Below are 18,375 nucleotides of genomic sequence, written 5' to 3' on the forward strand. Positions count from 1 at the left end.
ACTGTTTTTGGCCTTTGCATAGCAGTCAGGTGGCAAAATGGACTTCCAAAGAGATAGACGAACAGACCACCCGGCAAGGTACTGGGTAGCCTCCCCGTGGGGCTTCGCGGTGCTCCTTTGAGCCAGTACCGTTGAGCCAGTACCGGACCAGGAGCTAAAAAAGGGCAAGTCCCGGGATGTGACCCGCGGGCGCTGAGGCCACCTGTTCTCGGCAGCCAATAGGCCGGGCCCGGGGCGCGGCTACAAAAGGAACGCGCGCGGCCGCAGCCTGGGAGCTGGAGTGAGGGCGGTGGCTGGGACCTTGTGCACGCGGAACAGGCAGGACCAGGGCGATGTTGAGGGTGAGGTGTCTGCGCGGCGGCAGCCGAGGTGCCGAGGCGGTGCACTACATCGGATCTCGGGTGCGTTCCTCTGCAGCCTCGGGACCTCTGCGGGACTCAGGGTGGGGACCCAGAGGGGGACCGGACTCCCCAGTGAGAGGGTGGCGTGGTCTGGGTTGGGTGGCCCGCGAAGGCATTTTTTCTGGGAAGATGCCTGTGGATGGATAGATGGAGCTGCGGGCTCCAGCTGTAACAGGGATTCCCTATGCTTTCTGGGGAGTTGGAATGAGTCCAATCTGTCCCCCACCTGCTGCTCCGCCCTGCCCTCTGCTTCCCTGGGATCTCTGCGCATGCCTGCAGATTCCCCTGGCCCCTCAACAGGAATAGCTCTGGCAGATGAGTTCTGCCAGCAGCTGGTTCCTGAACAACTGTCACTTGCCCTCTTGCTTTGGGTCTCCACCCTTTGGGTTCCTCCAGCTCCCTTCTGGGGGAATTTTAACAGCCCGATTGAGATTGGGGTGGGGGGGCGTGGGCGGGTGAGGTTTGCACAGGGGAGCGGGTGAAGGAATCCTCCTCGCTCTGGGTTATTGAGGTCTCTGTTTTTAACAAGGGAATCAGGGACCATCTGTAATATGGTGCAAGTGACAGTTGGTCACTCTCTGACTTGAAATGCTAAGGAATGTGAAGTATATGTCACAGACTTTAAAAAATAGGTTGGAGCTGCTCATTCTGAAAGGCAAGATCTTTTCAAATGATTCCCATGTTATTCACAGTAAAAAAAAGTCCAATATTCAGACTGAGGAAGGACGACTTCCTCCCCCAGTTGGACATGGCAGGGCACTTGTTTGTTGGAGAGAATGACTTGTCTTCTGTGAACGTTTCTGAAAGCTTGTTTGCATTATTCTGAGATACAGACAGAGAATGTGGTGGCCAGGAACCAGATCTTCTCCTGGGCTTTTAAAAGTTACAGCATTTAACATAAACGAAAACAAAATCTATAATCAGCAAAAAGTTGAGTGGCTTGTTTCTATGTTTTAAGTCGCCCACAACCCTCTCTTCAGGAACATCTTCGTGTCTCTGACTGTGTTATCCTGGCTTCTCAGACTTTAACCCCACCTTGTTTGAGTGTTTTTGTTTTTGTTTCTTAAGCTTGGAGGACTTTTGACAGGATGGGTGCAGCGAACTTTCCAGAGTACCCAGGCAGCTACAGCTTCCTCCCGGAACTCCTGTGCAGCTGAAGACAAGGCCACCGATCCTCTACCCAAGAACTGCCCCGTCTCCTCTTACAACGAATGGGACCCTTTAGAGGAAGTGATAGTGGGCAGAGCAGAAAATGCCTGTGTCCCACCATTCACGGTGGAGGTGAAGGTAAGCAAGGGTTTGCAGGCAGCTTCTCTCCTCAGCCTCTGCAGCCTGATTGGGCTCCCGCCCTCCTCTGCAGCCGCTTTCACCTCCGTGGGGCAGCGGAGTAATTTTAAGTCATTTTGCTTCCTCGCGCCAGTATTTGGTATTGTTTACACATCGCTTCCTTCTTGAAACGTCCCTGGGAGTCGAGGAGAGCTTTCCTGGGAGGTTATTCTTTGGGTATTCCTCCATATTTTCCTTCGCGACTTGTTAGTCTGTTATTTCACTTTTGTCTCGTTCTTGTAGCCATTCTCGCAGCTTCTGCCCCCCTCGCTCCGTCCAGACCACTCCCCTGTGGGCCTTCTAGTCTAGGTCTCCACTGTGAACTCCACAGTGGATGTGGAGCTGGCAATTGGCACAGCTAGCGTTCCAGTTGCCGGAACCAAAGCCTTTGTTTCTTCCTTTTAATTTTTGGCAGTTTTACTTAATCAGATTAAAACACCAGTCATCTTTGATTTCCCCTTCAGCCACATTCCCCACATCAAGTCTTTTGTAGAAAGGAATCTTGCCCCACGCTTCAGTCTCTGCCCTAGGTCTGGAGTTCATCTATGCCTGCACTACTGCTGTAGGCTCCCAGCGGCCTCTCCTTCTCTGCCCTCTCCAGATCATATTCCAGCCACTACTGGAGTGACTGTTTTAAACCCAGATTTGATCATGTGACTCATTATGATCCCACGATTCCTCTGCCTTACTAACACCCTCCTTCCATTGCTGAGAATAAAACCCTCATGGTATTCAGGTTTCCCCACAAGCTGGCTCCTTGTACCTCCAGGGCCCCCGTTCACTTATTACCTCCTCTTAGGATGTGTGCGTGTAGCCAGCTAGCACACATTCATTTCCATTTAAATTTCTTTCTGTTCTGGTAGCCCACCTGGACTTCAGGCAGACTTTAGCAAACAACCAAGGACCAATAAGAATCAGGCCTTTGCTCCCACCCAAGTGTGTCTCACCCACTTTCCTGCACTCCCTTCTACAGTGCCTTTCCTGTACCCTTCAGAGCTTCCTGGCAATAAGTAATATCTTCCTTTTAAAAAGTAAGCTCCTAATATTTACTTGCAGTATTCTTGTGGTCCATATGGGCTGGTGTTCAGATGGAGTGTCATGTAAGGGTCCCTTCCTTTTTGTAAGCACTTTTTAAAATCTTGTTAATCGTGAGTTAAAAATTAACTGATAAATCTTAAGTGTACACGAGTTCTTCCTAAATACCTACATTTTCATCTTCAATGCTGAGTGAGGAAATAAATCTGTAACCATGTCACCAGAAATGCGCGGACATAAAGCTCACTTCTGTTTGGAGAGATACGATGTACACCTTGATGCAGTGTCTATGTATCTATGCCACCCAGCTGGCAGGGTGGTTGCAGTGCCAGGAACGTTGAGGGGAGAGCCCATGCCAAGCATTGGGTAGTTACAAAGTATTCTGCAGGAAGCAGGTCTTGAGTGAGACCTGGCAGAGACAGCAGTGGTTTCTTCATATTGTTCTGAATCTATCTCTGGTTCTGATCACTGAAATTTGCTAAGCAGATTAATTTATATGTTATCCCCATATTATAAAATAAATAAGACATAGTCTTTTAAAGTTTTTTCTTGAAAAGAAATCCTTACCCATTTTGATTGGGAAAATTCAAATTCAGGCAATAGTTTATCATCTAATCCATCTTTAAAATTATTGACCATTATACATTCATAAAACTGACCTCAGATGTCTTTAATTTGTGTGTGTGTGTGTGTGTGTGTGCGTGCGTGCGCGCACCTGTACACATACTTGTGGAGGCCAGAAGAGGGTGTCAGATCCCCTGGAGTTAGAGTCACAGGTAGTTCTAGGCTGCCAGACATGGGTGTTGGGGACTGAACTCAGGTCCTCTGGCAGAAGAGGAAGTGCTTTCAACTACTAAACCATCTGTCCAGCCCCAATACCATGTGATCTTAAGGACTCAGAATCCTCAGACATCATTTGAAGTGCTTTGACACTTGATTTGTGACTTTAGACTTTGTAGCTTAAAGTACTTGTGGAATGAATGTCGTTAAAGGCCGGGGACTGGCATTGAATTAGTTACCTGACAGAATAAGGATAACTCATCTTGACAGCTGCTTGACCTGCAGAATTCCTATTAAGTTTGCCAACTACCTCACAGGATTAAACTTGAAGCTATAAAATTATAGGTTGTAAAGCACAAAACATGGAAAGTAAAAGTCATAGTTTTATGGATTCAATTTGCCAGTTACATTACAAAAGTTTACTGGGAATATATTAGGTGTAGATACCAGTAACATTAGCCATATTGATTTCATTCACTTTTCTGCTTCTGTTTTATGTGACAGACTAAGCTAGGCATGGGGGGGGGAGTAAATAGAAAATATATATGTCCTCTCGAAGGTAGATAGAAAGATAAAGAGATGAGTCTCACGAAGCCTAAGCTAGCCTTAAACTACCCAAAGATGACCTTGAATTCCTGACGCCCCCCCCCCCCCGCCTCTAATTCCCAATTGACAGACATGTGCCCCTAGGTCCAGGAACATAGATAAAATTACTCTGTTTAAGAACAATAAGAGCCAGGCAGTGTTGGTGCATGCCTTTGATTCTTGCACTCAGGAGGCAGAGGCAGGTAGATGTCTTGAGTTCAAGGCCAGCCTGGTCTACAGAGTAAGTTCCAGGGCAGCCAGGGCTACACAGAGAAACCCTGTTAAGGAAAGAAGGAAGGAAGGAGGGAGGGAGGGAGGGAAGGAGGGAGGGAGGGAGGGAGGGGGAGGGAAGAAGGGGGAGGGAGGGAGGGAGGGAGGGGGAGGGAAGAAGGGAGAGGGAGGGAGGGATGGAGGGAGGGAGGGAGGGAGGAAGAAAGGGAGGAAGGAAGGAAGGAAATAATGACTGGGTTTGGTGACATATGCCTATAATGCTAACACTCAGGACATTGAGTCAGGAGGATCTTAAGTTCAGGACCAGCCCAGCCTACATAGCAAAACTTTGTTTCAAAAACAAAAGAATGATAAAACAATGTAGTAGAGTGTATAGATGAATAGAGTTTAAAATATGCTTCAAGACATACACATTGGATATTTTTTTCAAAGGAACAAGAAACGCATAGGTCAGAAAGCACTATTTTAAAGACTTAATAGCTTTTTCTTTTGTAAAACATAGTAAATAGTTGCTTTTGTCTTTTTTTAAATAAGGCCTTTGATAGAGGACTCCAAAAATATTATTACTTAAGGTTAATGTAATACAAGTTTATTGCCTGAGTAACAAAAAGTTCGAGTCTATTGGTTTTTCTTAGATTTTCCAGAAAGGGAGTTTGAAAATTAATGGAGCAGACAGACTCTACACAGAGGGCTTCCGATGTGAGGCCTACAAAATTTCCAGGAATGCAGCTCCATCTCTGCCATAGGTTGTCAAAGGCGTCATGTGCTCACTGTCTGGAAAATTCTTGGTAAATGATTGCTAACTCATTTATCAAGGTTATAAAGAAAGTGTAAACAATGTCTAAATCTTTCTCAGAAAATGTAATTTGCCCTGATCATTTGAACTTTGTCCAATGTTTGCCGGATTATAAACTGCACCAACATTTGCTCAAATAAAATTTTTCTCCCAGAATAGTTGACTTAGTCTTTCATAGCAAGGCAAGGTTCGCTCTGGACAGATACGCGACACTCAATACTTTGGAGTGAGTCTGGCAAGACGACACAACTGTGTCTGCCGTAATTCTGTGTTGAATTGTCAAAGGCTTCTTGTCCCTCAGTGGACTGCAGGAGATGTGCCTGGCATGAGAAGATGGAGTGGTGAATGGCTGGGCAGTAGGTACCAGGATGTGTCAGAGAGGAAAATAAAGAATCATTATCCTCTGTTTCTAGCTGCTACTGAAGAAACTCCCGGGAGTAGGAAACTACTTGTTTCGGTTTGGCATTACTTTGTTTTTGTTTTGCTTTCATTAAGAGTGGATTAGCCAGAAAAGTACTCAAATGTTTCAGGCTGATAATATTTTTCCTGGGTTAGAAGTTGAGCCTGCTATATATTCATAGATCTGCAAAAGTCAAATTAATCAGAACAGCGACCAGACAACTGTTTCTGTCGAAAGTCAGACAGCAAATGATTCAGGCTTTGCAGAGAAGGTAAGGCTACCCTGCAGCTTTTTGACTCTCAGCCCTGCCACTACAATGGGAAAGCAGCCACGAGTACCGCATAACAAAATTAGCGTGGTGAGTCCCCTTAAACGTGTGTTGGTAAAAACACCAGCCTGGCTGGATTTGGCCTGGGGACCTTAGTTTACTAATAGCTCAGCTTTCAGAGCCTGGTTAGCTAGCATCCCTCATACTTTCGGAAGATCTGCTTCTCAGCTTATTCTGTGTCCTCCAGCCTGGGTTCCAGACTAAGTAGAGGTAGGAAAATATATTTTCTATTTATCATATTAAGGTAAATATAGAAACAAAGACATAAACTGAGGGGGGAGGAATGTCTTTGATATTGAAGATCTAGGCAGTTATCCCAGTCCCGGTGAACGAAACTATTAGAAATATCAAGTGTGGTGGTGCTCCCAACACTTGGCAGAGGAAGGCAGATCTCTGTGAGATCAAGACCAGCCTGGTCTACAGATTGAATTCCAAGCCAGTCAGGGTGTATGATGAGATCTTACTTCTAAACAAACAAAAACAAAGATCTTTAAGAAGAACCTTAATAAGGAATCCTAGTTTTAGAAGATTTTATACATCAAGGTGGAAACATTCAAACTTATAGAACATAGTAGCCAAGCCCCTGACTATTTGAAACACTGTCCAGTCAGAAGACTGAAGCTCTTGTCCTGGTTAGTCATGTAGGAGATAAGTGCAAAACCTCTCTGAGCCTCGTCCTTGCTTGTGAAGAGGTCACATGTTTGAGCACATTGTCTCTTGGATAGGATGATCAAAGCGCTATGGGTATCTAGCTCTAAACTAAGCGTATTCTAGTGCACTTGAGCCTTTAACCCATCTCTGCCCCTTCGTTCTAATACTTACTGCTATCTACAAATGTCCAATTTGAGGTAGAAACCTTATGTGTAAGACATGATTAGAAACAGTAGTTGGTTGTCAACCAGTGAGTGATGAGAAGAAACGTAAAAACAATACCTGTGTCGAATGTGTTTTTCAGCTAAAAACGTTTAAATATTACATGGCTTTGGCAGTGTTGTGATGAAGTTCTAAGAGTTTTTCTCAGGGTCTGGATTTGCTGCTTCATCTCTCTGGGTAGCTGTAACATGCAGCATGCACTGGCCCAGTGTATTCCTTTAAACTGACTGACAGCTTCGATATATGCCCAACAACCCTAACGTAGACTTTTTCCATTTTTATGCTTGCTTCTCACCTTTGTAAAGTGTTTACATCCTTAGCTTCTGGAATCCTGAAACTCTGTGAGCTTGCATTTTACATGCAGATTCCTTCCGAAGGGGCCTGAGATGAGGTGAGACTGAATTCAAGAGAGGTTGGGGGTACTAGGTGTGAGACACAACTGACAGACAAACTCCAAAGCCTGCCTTGTGTCGCTGCCCAGTTTTGTTGAATGCAAATTCTTTCCAGTGGGAAAGTGAGCCATGCAAGTTAAGACATGTAAGACATTTCTGAGAACATAATCTTCACACAGTTAAAATATCTTTTTTGTCCCACAAAAATCTCTGGAAGTGCAGCTTTCCTGTAAGAACTGGGGAGTTTGTAGATCATTTCGGGTCTTGGCTTAGTGTAGGGGTTTTTCTTCTTTGTTTGATTTGATATCTTGTTTCATCTCAGTGAGACTCTAACTGGAGTGTCTATGTCCTGCTTTGTCTGTGAAGCATGGCCAGGAAGATTCCAAGCCTGGATCGGGGACAGACAAGCTGTTAGGGGTTAGGCATGAGATCTGAGGCAGATGGATCAAAGACCTCAAGATAATTTGGGGCTGGGGAAAGATGCTCAGTACTTAAGAGCACTTCCTGCTCCTCCAGAGGATCCTAGCTTGGTTCCAACAGCAGTGGATGGCACCGCTCAGAACTGTAATTACAGCCCCAGGAAATCCAGCATCTTCTTCTGGCACAAGCACGTGAGCGAGCGCGCGCGCTCACACACACACACATAAAAACAAATCTCTAAAAATATATAACAAGATGATTTAGAGATCTTCCGTCACCAGATCCTGGGGGCTGTGCGGAGGCTGGTGTGCTCAGTGCTGGGGATGAGCTCTGAACAGACCTGTTTGCAGTCTGGGTCCCTCCTTCGCTGTACAAACAACCGTTCCCGGCCTGCGAACCCACCTGGAGCTGTATGATTCTCCTGTAACGCTTTTGTGTACTTTCTTCTGCTTCTAGGCCAATACATACGAAAAGTACTGGCCATTTTACCAGAAAAACGGAGGTCTTTATTTTCCCAAAGAGCATCTGAAAAAGGCTGTTGCCGAAGTTGAAGAAATGTGCAATATTTTGAAAATGGAAGGCGTGACAGTGAGGCGGCCTGACCCCATCGACTGGTCGCTGAAGTATAAGACTCCGGATTTTGAGTCTACAGGTAAGCAGCAGCGTGACAATAATCGGAATGCTCTTGGGATTTCTTGAAGAATCCTTTGTTTTACTTACTTCTCCTTTAACACCTTAGAGATTATTGAGGAAGCATCTGGCTCATTTTGATATGGCTGAGGTGTACACATTCTAAGCTCCTGCATGTTATAAACATTTTTCATAAGAACACTGAATCGCACCTAGTTTTCCTTAATGACAGAAATTAAAATAGAAAGAGAGGGGCTGGAGAGACAGCTTGGCAGTTAGGAGCCATCACTACTCTTGAGGAGGTCCTGGGAGTTCAGTGTTCCCAGCACCACATCAGGCAGCTCATAACAGCATGTAACCCCAGCTCCAGGGATGTGACGCCCTCTTCTGGTGCCCCTACTTCCACACAGATACACGTTTCAATTTTTAAGGGGAAAATGGAGACATCCCCTTTTTTAAACTGCCACTATTTCACAACCACTCGTGTGCGTGAATTCTGTAATTTATTTCTCAGAATGATCTTAGTCTAGTTCTTACGGCGTCACACTGTCCCTTGTGAACTCTGTTTCTGTATCTTACTGTGTCACACTGTCCCTTGTGAACTCTGTTTCTGTATCTTACGGTGTCACACTGTCCCTTGTGAACTCTGTTTCTGTATCTTACCATGTCACGCTGTCCATTTTGAACTCTTTTTCTGTATCTTTAAAAAGGAACCTACAAGCCGGGCGGTGGTGGCGCACGCCTTTAATCCCAGCACTCGGGAGGCAGAGGCAGGCGGATCTCTGTGAGTTCGAGACCAGCCTGGTCTACAAGAGCTAGGTCCAGGACAGGCTCTAGAAACTACAGGGAAACCCTGTCTCGAAAAATCAAAAAAAAAAAAAAGGAACCTACAAGTAGAGAAGGCTTGATGGTTCAAAATCTTTCTCAATTTTTTGTTTCCACTTTTGCTTGACATCACACCCAACAGAGAATTCTTGTCAACAACTTATTCTAGTGTGTATCATTTTTTTTCTGCCACGTATTGTATAATTGCATAGGCAAACAAGGCTTTTAGTAAACTTTGCTACAAATAGATTATGTTATGCATGCTTTAATGTTTTGGAAAGTTGTATCACTGAGGCGGCCATGGAACTTTTGGTCTAATAGGTTTATACAGTGCGATGCCTCGAGACATCCTGATGGTTGTGGGAAATGAGATTATTGAGGCTCCCATGGCATGGCGTTCACGCTTCTTTGAGTACCGAGCATACAGGTCACTTATCAAAGACTACTTCCACCGTGGCGCCAAGTGGACAACAGCACCCAAGCCCACCATGGCTGATGAACTGTATGACAAGGTATGTCCCTAGCTATAGACCAGCGTGTTAGTGACTACTGTTCCAAGTAATCCACAAAGCGTAAGAAAGGAATTCTCTGGTACTTTACATATATTACGCATTTTCATTTAAAAACTTACTATGTTTAGATGAAACTAGGAGTAAACGTTAATGATCATAACAGCAATAACATTTACCGCTACTCTGTACTGAGTCCTGGGCTCAGGACGTATCACCAATCATATTTATTCTTACAAAAACTCTAGAAAGTGATGGTGATGGTGACCCACGCCTTTAATCCCAGCACTCAGGAGGCAGATGCAGGTGGGTCTCTGAGTTCAAGACCAGCCTGGTCTACAAAGTGAGTTCCAAGACATCCAGGGCTGCCCAGAGAAACCCTGTCTAGAAACAAAACAACACAACTCTAGAAGGCAGTGATAGCATGTTATCACTTCATCCCTGGGAGTCAAACTTGCCCTAAGGGCACATTGCTATTCACTGCTGGAGCCACAGCAGTCTTTAGGATAAAAGTCTTTCTCGTCTTCCAGCAAAAGCATCTGGTATCTCGGCCAGATTCGCAGTAAGGTGAAATGTGCAGTCATCTCCTGCCCGCCGGTTCTGCACCTATGAATTCAACCAAATTCCAATAATATTTTTGAAAATTGTGCCTGTCATTCAACGACAATATGGCATAAAATTTTTTTTTCTATGACATTTGGGTTGCACTGAGGGTTATAACTAATCTAGAGGTGTTTTAGTTTTTGTTGTTGTGGTTGTTTTGGTTTGGTTTGCTTTGGTTTTGGTTTTTCAAGACAGGGTTTCTCTGTGTAGCTTTTGGAACCTGTCCCGGAACTCACTGTGTAGACCAGGCTGGCCTCGAACTCAAGGGATCCGACTGCCTCTGGGTCCCAAGTGCTGGGATTAAAGGTGGGTGCCACCACCGCCCGGCTCTAGAGGTGTTTTAAAGGATTCAGGAGGACATGCATAAATCTATGCAAATGTGCTAGTTTATGCAGTGAATTTGAACATCCATAGATTTTAGTATTTATGGGGTACTAGAACTAATCTCCTCCACAAATACAAGGGGTATATGTCCTTAGTAAGATAACTATGATTCATAGTTGTTGTGGTGGTGGTTTTGTTTTGATTTGTTTGTATTACTTTTCTGTTTGTTGTGACAAGGGACTTGAGGGAAGAATCTAAGAGAGAAAGGGATTATCTTAGCTCATAGTTTGGATTTCATCACCCCACCCACCTGCTTTGGCAGAACAGTGTGTTGACAGAAGCATGCAGGAAATGTTTTGACTTCTTGGCAGACCAAAAAGAGAAAGGGAATACAGGAGAAAGAAGGAGACCAGAGCAAGAGAGAGCCCCCAAGGACACACCCCCAGTGACCCACCTTCTCCCAGTCACACCCTATCTCCTAATTTTCACTTCTCATAATGCGATCATATGACTCCATCAAGGGATTAATCCATTGATTAGGCTAGAGCCCCTCGTAATCTATTTATTTCTGAAAATGCTAAAGGGATATCCTTCACTAATCCCTTGGGCTTTCCTTAACCAATCGGATTGGCAGTCAGAATTGGCCACCACAGACAAACATCTTTTCCATGGATGTTTTAATCTAGAGTTGAATTGTAGTATTTTGGGAAATGATGCTAGTGAATTAATTTTTAAAATCATGCATATCCTTGTAAAAAAATTCCTTAAAAACCTAAATGCAATGTGTGTGTTCCTTCTCGTTCCAACTAGAATTATCCCATCCATTCTGTGGAAGACAGACACAAATTGGCCTCCCAGGGAAAGTTTGTGACGACCGAGTTCGAGCCATGCTTTGACGCTGCTGACTTCATTCGAGCCGGAAGAGATATTTTTGCTCAGAGAAGCCAGGTTGCTAACAACCATCTCTAAAGCCTCACGCTACGTTATTGCATTCTTGATTCCTAAATTTAAAAGTTTAAATTCTACATATTTTTGGTTTCCCAAACTTAGAATGGAATATTTTTAAGATTGTTTTTACTTTCAGGTTACAAACTTCCTGGGCATCGAGTGGATGCGTAGGCATCTTGCTCCGGACTACAGGGTACACATTATCTCTTTTAAAGACCCCAATCCAATGCATATCGATGCCACCTTCAACATCATTGGACCTGGCCTTGTGCTCTCCAATCCTGACCGGCCCTGTCACCAGGTAGGAGAGTTCTTAGGATGCCAGAAAAGCTAGAGAGCCTGGCAACTTTATTTAAACAAAAGAACCTTGGCACCTTAAGTATTTCCATGGCCCCAGTGGTTCTAAATGACAACTTTAGCAACGGTCAGTGGCATTATTATCAGACATTGAGTTGCTTATGTTTACAAGATTCCCAGTGTGCAGAACTCTACACTGCCATTGTGACTGTTAGGATAATAACACCAGACTTAGATTTTAGCTGTTTGTGGCTATTATTCATCAAATTGTGTGTCTGACTATGTTATCCTTCGAAAGTGACGTCCTCACCATTTTCAATGGCAGTTCAACAGGATTATTAATAAACAAGTGACTTCAGCGTGGCCAGAGCAATGCCCTGAGCATTAGGTGTCTTCCCCCTCAAGCGGGTCAGATGCCCTTCAGCCTGCCTTCTTGGGGAGGAGCAGATCTGCCAAGCTGACGCTGCTCCCTCCCTATCACCCACTCTTATCTTCTACCTGCTGCCTCTAGGTCCAGCTGGGAAGTGAGTTATTTACAAGGCTGTAGGACAGCTTTTAAAAGTACTTTCATGTCATGCGCAGGTCATGCCTATCCCTTATTTTCATACCTAAGGACCAAGATGATCCATTTCGTCTGCTAGGACGTGTTGATGTACTCAGTGGGAGTATGGTTTGTGTGGAGATGACTCACTTGTAATGGCTATCCCGTGACAACTGTGCTGCTTTGACATTACATCCCTGACCTTTGTCCTTATTCATGGCCGTGTGGAATGACGGGACTGTGGAGCAGAGAGACTGCCAGTTTTGGCATCATCACAGTGTGGCTTTCTTATAACTAACCAGGAGACGTTTAAATTTTCTTTAATGGGAATGCCTTGGGAAAGTATCTTTGGTATTTTAAATTTTGAAACCTGAAAAGCTTTACAGACACACACACACACACACACACACACACACACACACAATTAAGTTCGTTCTTTGACAACTTCAGACAAATGATGCATTCTCTCTTCAATCCTCCCATTCCCCCTCAACTCCACTCCTCCCTGTCAGACCCTTTTCTATATTCATGACTTTGGTTTGGTTTTGTGACCCATTTAGGTTAACCAGGGTCATCTGTGTGACTGCTGGGTTGGGATTATCCACTGGATCCTGATGGGCTCACCACTGGGTACCAAGTGAAGGCCATGACTCTATCAATAGCGACCAGTTCATTAGAGAAGGGTGGGGCCCCTGAGCCCCTCCTCCATTTATGTCTCGCTGTTGACAGCCAATTCTTGTACAGACGTGGTGCAGGTATCCACGGTTATTTTAAAATAATTTAAACAGAATCATCAACTTTAAAAAAAGTGTATGGTTTATTTATTTTCTTATGTGCATTGGTGTTTTACCTGCAGGTATGTGTGTTGGCTCTCCCTGGAACTAGAGTGAAAGACAGTTGTGAGCTGCCACATGGGTTCTGGGAATTGAACCCAGGCCCTCTGGAAGAGCAGCCAGTGCTCTTAACCACTGAGCCACCTCTCCATCCCCCAAAGCCATCAACTTTTAAAACATTGTGTCCTTATTTTATAAATGGAGGAGATGACTTGCAAAAGAGCTATTAATGATAAGGAGAGCTGAGTGAGCACATGCCTATAATCCTAAACGCTTGTGGTGCTGAGGCAGGGGGATTGTGAGATCAACTCCAACCTGGGCGATATGGCAGACTTCATCTTTCAAAACAAAACCATAGTGACTCCCAGAAACCCAGTGGCAAATGTGGATTTAAGTCTGTTGGGTTGTTTGGTCTTACAGATTGATCTTTTCAAGAAAGCAGGATGGACCATAGTTACTCCCCCATCACCAGTCATCCCCGATGGTATGTCGACTTTTATATCCTCTTCACCTGCAGAGAAAGCCATCTTTTGTCACACTAGAGATGGCATTTCCTGGGTGAGCAGTAAAGTGACGGCTGGTTCTAGAGTGGGGCCGGGACAAGTGCTTGTGAGTTTTCCTTTCACAGAAAATGAAAATGAGGAGTCAGAATTTAAAATATCATATGAAGCAAGATACAACTTTTAAAATAAGATGGGATGAATTCCAAATGCCTGAGGAATGTGGATTGTTTTGTAAGATTTATAAATATGCTGCTGTTCTACAATCAAAATAGGTTCTCAAAGCTGGAAATGCAGTTCAGTGGTAGAGCGAGCGCTTGTCTAGCATGTTTAAGGCCCTGGGTTGGATCCCCGGTAGTACAAGAACTAACTAAAAACACAAACAAAGCAGCCAGGGTGGAAGAGGACAGCAATGCCAGCACAGAGAAGGCTGGGGCAGGGGAATTGCAGTCTAGCGCCATTTTGTGTCATCGTAGAGAAAACGTCAGAAAGAAAAAGATAACATAAGGTAGTAAAATAAGCTCTCTTGTGGGAACTGAAGCAGGCAGGGACCGAGCTGTCACTTCAGTGCCCTTCCCTTGATCAGACACGTGTGCTCTAACAGTTGATACAATTTTCAGATCACCCCCTCTGGATGTCATCCAAATGGCTTTCCATGAACGTCTTAATGCTAGATGAGAAGCGTGTCATGGTAGATGCCAATGAAGTCCCAATTCAAAAGATGTTTGAGAAGTTGGGTATGTATGATAAATGCAACACTTTGTTACATATAAACAATGGTCACCACCAACTGAAGAAGACATGCAGAGTCTAAAATATGGTTTATTGAATTCGATTTCTGTTCCCTTTAAATGTACCAAATTATTACTTTTTAGTTGGTAAATGTATCAAATTATTACCTTTTAATTGGTTAGTGATTTTGCTTCTATTAAGCATAACCTTTAAAAGTTGGGCATATATCATGAGGTACTGAAACATCTGGTGGCAATAGTTAATCAATCTTCTGTCTCTTTGTTGGTTTCCTGGTGCCCACGTGCTGAGTGAGAGTTACCATATTCAGATAAGTTGCTTTGCCTTCTTACAGAGAAGGAATTACTGAGGGCCCTTTAGAGGTAATTTAATGGTTATCTCATGGTTCAGAGGGCTTATAACGACACAACTGGAAACTGACATGTGTATGCATTAAAAACAGTTAACATGGTTCTGAGATGCAATAAAGGTTGCCAGCCCGTGGTTCCACTTCTAAAGAGCAGGATTGGTTTCACTAGAGGCCAAGTGTTCCTATTTTGACATTTAAGTTTTAGATCAGGATTCTAATACTGTTGAGGAAAACCTTGAACAAAAGGATTTCATGTGAGCCATGGGGTACAGATTATGTGTGAGTGATTCTTAACACGTTTGACATATCCTCGGTGTGAATTTGGTAACAGCCAGGCAGCCTATTTGTTGAAATTAGGTTGTTAAAATTTTGTTCTGCATTTCTGATATACTCCATAAAAGACTATTTTCTTATTTGCCACACCTATCCTTAATGTTGAATTGTTTTTTAAAAAGATAGCTTGAAATTTTGAATTGAGCAGAATCTGGTGACTGGACCCATAGCGCCAAGCCATGTTTTCCTTGGCCTTCATTAAGTAACAAAATTACCTGGGTTCAACTTTTTCATCTATTATGATTTTGTTGTTTCTCAACTTAAACTAATGGAAAGTACCAAATAATCTGATTTGATAATTTTAATTTTGTATTTAAAGTCATGTAGTTAGTTATGGGGAACTTACATAAATTTCTTCAAATAGCTATGATTCCTTCCAGTTGAGGATGAGTACACTATGACCAGCCAGGACCTGGATGCTTCTGATCCCACATCCACTTTGTGTTTCCATTCAGACTGCACTCTTAGACTTCAAAGACGTAGGAGGAGTACCTCAGGGGCGTCTTTCTCACTCCTCCTTGTTCACCCCACCATACAGTGAGCCCTGTAGTGATTCTGCAGCTCCTGTCCCCTCGAACGGAGGAGGAAAAGAACAGCTTACTGTGTCTAACGTAGCGTAGTCTGGGTGTTGTTGGTTAAGTGGCCTCTGCATGTGTAGACATGTCCTCACCAATGGTGCCGGCTGAAGCCGATTGTCTGATCGGCTCTGATACCTGAATTACCACATGACCCAGAAAGTAAACTACAGCTCTGATGCATTTCTCCCTTGAGGTGGTCTAGCCCAGTTAATCTGTAGAAGATGAATGTGTTCTTATTGTGCTTATGTCGAGACGGCATTTCAGTACTGAATTGTAGTACTTGGTAGGTTTACCTGCTCATCCGGGCTGTTGATTTGTGATCACTCCATAGAACAAAACCTGTCTCTATTGACTTCTTTTGTTGAAGATGTTAAGGAAATATGATGGGCTTGAATATAGTCTGTGAAAGCGAAATTAAAAAGAAGAGACCACTGTAGACTGGAGCGAGGGATTTGAACCTTCGTGTTCCTACAGGTATATGGACTTATGGGATCTAATGTGAGTCCCCTCTGACTGACCTGTCCTTCTCTCTCAATACAGGCATCAGTACCGTCAAGGTTAACATTCGGCACGCCAACTCCCTGGGGGGAGGCTTCCACTGCTGGACCTGTGACGTCCGGCGCCGAGGCACCCTTCAGTCCTACTTTGACTGAGCCAGCATGGCGTGGCTCTGAGCACGGCCTCAGATATACCTAAGAAGCATAGCAGCAAGGCCCATTCTCTCGCTTTAATAAATGCATGAACTGTAGTGCTTTGAACAATCACGTCTTTAACAGGGTTCCCAGGCCTGGGTTACTTTTCTTCGACACAAGGAAGATTACTCTCACTGGGTTTGCTCTCCTCTCCTAAGCTCTTTACTGTTTGGCTTCAAGCATAAAAGCTAAGTAAATGCATACCAAGGCAAAAATTAGTCACTGGAGTAACTTGGCCATTAATATTTAACCATCTACCTCTGTTTTTAATTTTCTTTCCAAAAGGCAGCTTGAAATGTCGGTCCTAACCTTATTTTTCCCCCTTTTTGGCAGACTTGTGACTGTTCCTCTCACTTCTTTTTTTCTAAATGGGACAAAGACTTAGGGGAGAAAATCCCACAGACCCTAAGTAGAATGAGATATTTGTCTCTTTTTCTAGAAAACAAATTGGGGTCGTTTTTTTAAATTTTTTAAAAAATAACCTTGACTATGCAAACACTAAGAAAATAGTGAACTTTCCATGAATGCTTTTAACATCCTATTGTCGACATTTGGTCCTAAAATCTCGTCCTATAGCTCATCTCATCTCAAGTGGGTTATTCTTGTCTTCTTCCTTCCTTTCCAGAATTTACAGACGTGCTTAGTGTAATAGGGTATAACTCATAGCTCCCAGCCCTAAATGTTGATGTTAAATATCTAACAGATATAATGGCATCTTTGGTAATCTAAGACTTGTTTACATATGTGCAAATTGTTTAAAGCATAGAGCTTTAAAGCATTTTTAAAAAACTAATGCAGGTGAAAAAAATACATGAGACGTGAAATAATTTTAATGTTGGATATTGTATATGTATTTTTATTCTAATAAACTTTTGTGTTCCAGATTGGATTTTATTAGAGTCTGGCCTCAGTCTCATGACTTTAGTATCACAGGAGTGTTGCTGTTGGATGAGAGGTGTGTGTGTGTGTGTGTGTGTGTGTGTGTGTGTGAGAGAGAGAGAGAGAAAGAGAGAGAGAGAGAATATGGAGAATATGTGTGTGCTATGTAGGTACACGTGCGTGTCAGGGAAGGTATGCTGTGCTTTGTGGGTACAAATGTCAGGGGAGGTATGTGTGTGCTGTGTGGGTACACGTGTCAGGGGAGGTATGCACATGTGTGTGTGGAGGTCAGAGGTCAGCCTCGGGTGTCATTCGTTTTGATTGTTGACACAGGGTCTCTTTTGCACTGGCTGAGGGAGAAGAATTCCAAGTTTAAGGCCACTTGGGGCTACATATTAAGACCTTGTAGTAAAAAATAAACAAAACTTTTAAACATATATATATTATAAAAATATAATAAACTTATATTTTTAAAGTAACCTTACAGTTTATTTGGCCACCTGATCCACAGTCATCTTTTTCTATGGTTGTATCTGTTGAATGGTAGAACTGTAATCAGCCGATTGTTGCTCAAGTCAGGCAAATTTGCAGGCCCCCTCTGTTCGAAGGGTATAATCTATTTGACCTATAGAGTTTTTCATTTTCATTCTTTCAGTTTGCTTTTTCTTCCCTACTTCCTTTATTGAATTCTTCTTTGGTCATGTTATGTGTTCACGTCCTCGTCTCCCTCAGCTGTTTGTGATCTCTTAGAATTCATTCAGGAGCTCATTTGTGTCTTTGTTGGCTTCTTTGGACACAGTTATAACTATCCTCTTGAGCTGCATGTCTGGGGCTCCATCGAAGTCACTCTTTGGGAAGGCCATGACTGTGGGACTGGCATCTGCAGAGGCACCCTTTCACCTCGGAGCGTCGCGTTTCTTTTGTATTTGCCTTGGAATTTTTGGTTTTAGCTTTTTGATTGATTTTTTTTTCCGGTTTACTTTCATCCTTTCAGTGGGAGTGTTGCAATCTTCAAAAGCTGTTTGGCTGCACTAGGGTGGGGTGCCATTTCTCTCATCTAGATTGATGTTCAATCCCAGGTCCCCAGCACACCCCTGAGAGTACAATATCGTCTGCAACAGCAGTCACAATTAAAGGGTAGACTCGCCACTAAGATATAGTAACAGCAGGCAGAGGTGACGGCTCAGTGGTCAAGAACACTTGCCAGAGGATTCCAG

The 18,375-nt window shown here is 43.7% G+C and overlaps 1 protein-coding gene across 1 annotated transcript; it reads left to right on the forward strand.

The window, feature by feature from the left end:
- Positions 1 to 268: 268 nt before the first annotated feature.
- On the forward strand, positions 269 to 17,173 carry Gatm (glycine amidinotransferase). The gene is made up of 9 exons (XM_038331906.1): positions 269 to 401; positions 1,470 to 1,688; positions 8,024 to 8,219; positions 9,344 to 9,534; positions 11,269 to 11,406; positions 11,543 to 11,707; positions 13,498 to 13,561; positions 14,198 to 14,314; positions 16,128 to 17,173. Exons 1-9 carry the CDS (start codon positions 333 to 335, stop codon positions 16,238 to 16,240), a joined length of 1,272 nt encoding a protein of 423 aa, XP_038187834.1. The 5' UTR covers positions 269 to 332; the 3' UTR covers positions 16,241 to 17,173.
- Positions 17,174 to 18,375: the final 1,202 nt, after the last annotated feature.

This window comes from Arvicola amphibius, chromosome 5 (genome assembly GCF_903992535.2).
Source record: "Arvicola amphibius chromosome 5, mArvAmp1.2, whole genome shotgun sequence".
Lineage (NCBI taxonomy): Eukaryota > Metazoa > Chordata > Mammalia > Rodentia > Cricetidae > Arvicola > Arvicola amphibius.

Excerpts from the sequence above, each read along its gene's own strand:
- Gatm (XM_038331906.1), top strand. The coding sequence starts at position 333 with ATGTTGAGGGTGAGGTGTCTGCGCGGCGGCAGCCGAGGTGCCGAGGCG. Across the intron at positions 402-1,469 it reads TGCACTACATCGGATCTCGG|CTTGGAGGACTTTTGACAGG; the intron begins GTGCGTTCCTCT and ends TTGTTTCTTAAG. Across the intron at positions 9,535-11,268 it reads CTGATGAACTGTATGACAAG|AATTATCCCATCCATTCTGT; the intron begins GTATGTCCCTAG and ends CGTTCCAACTAG.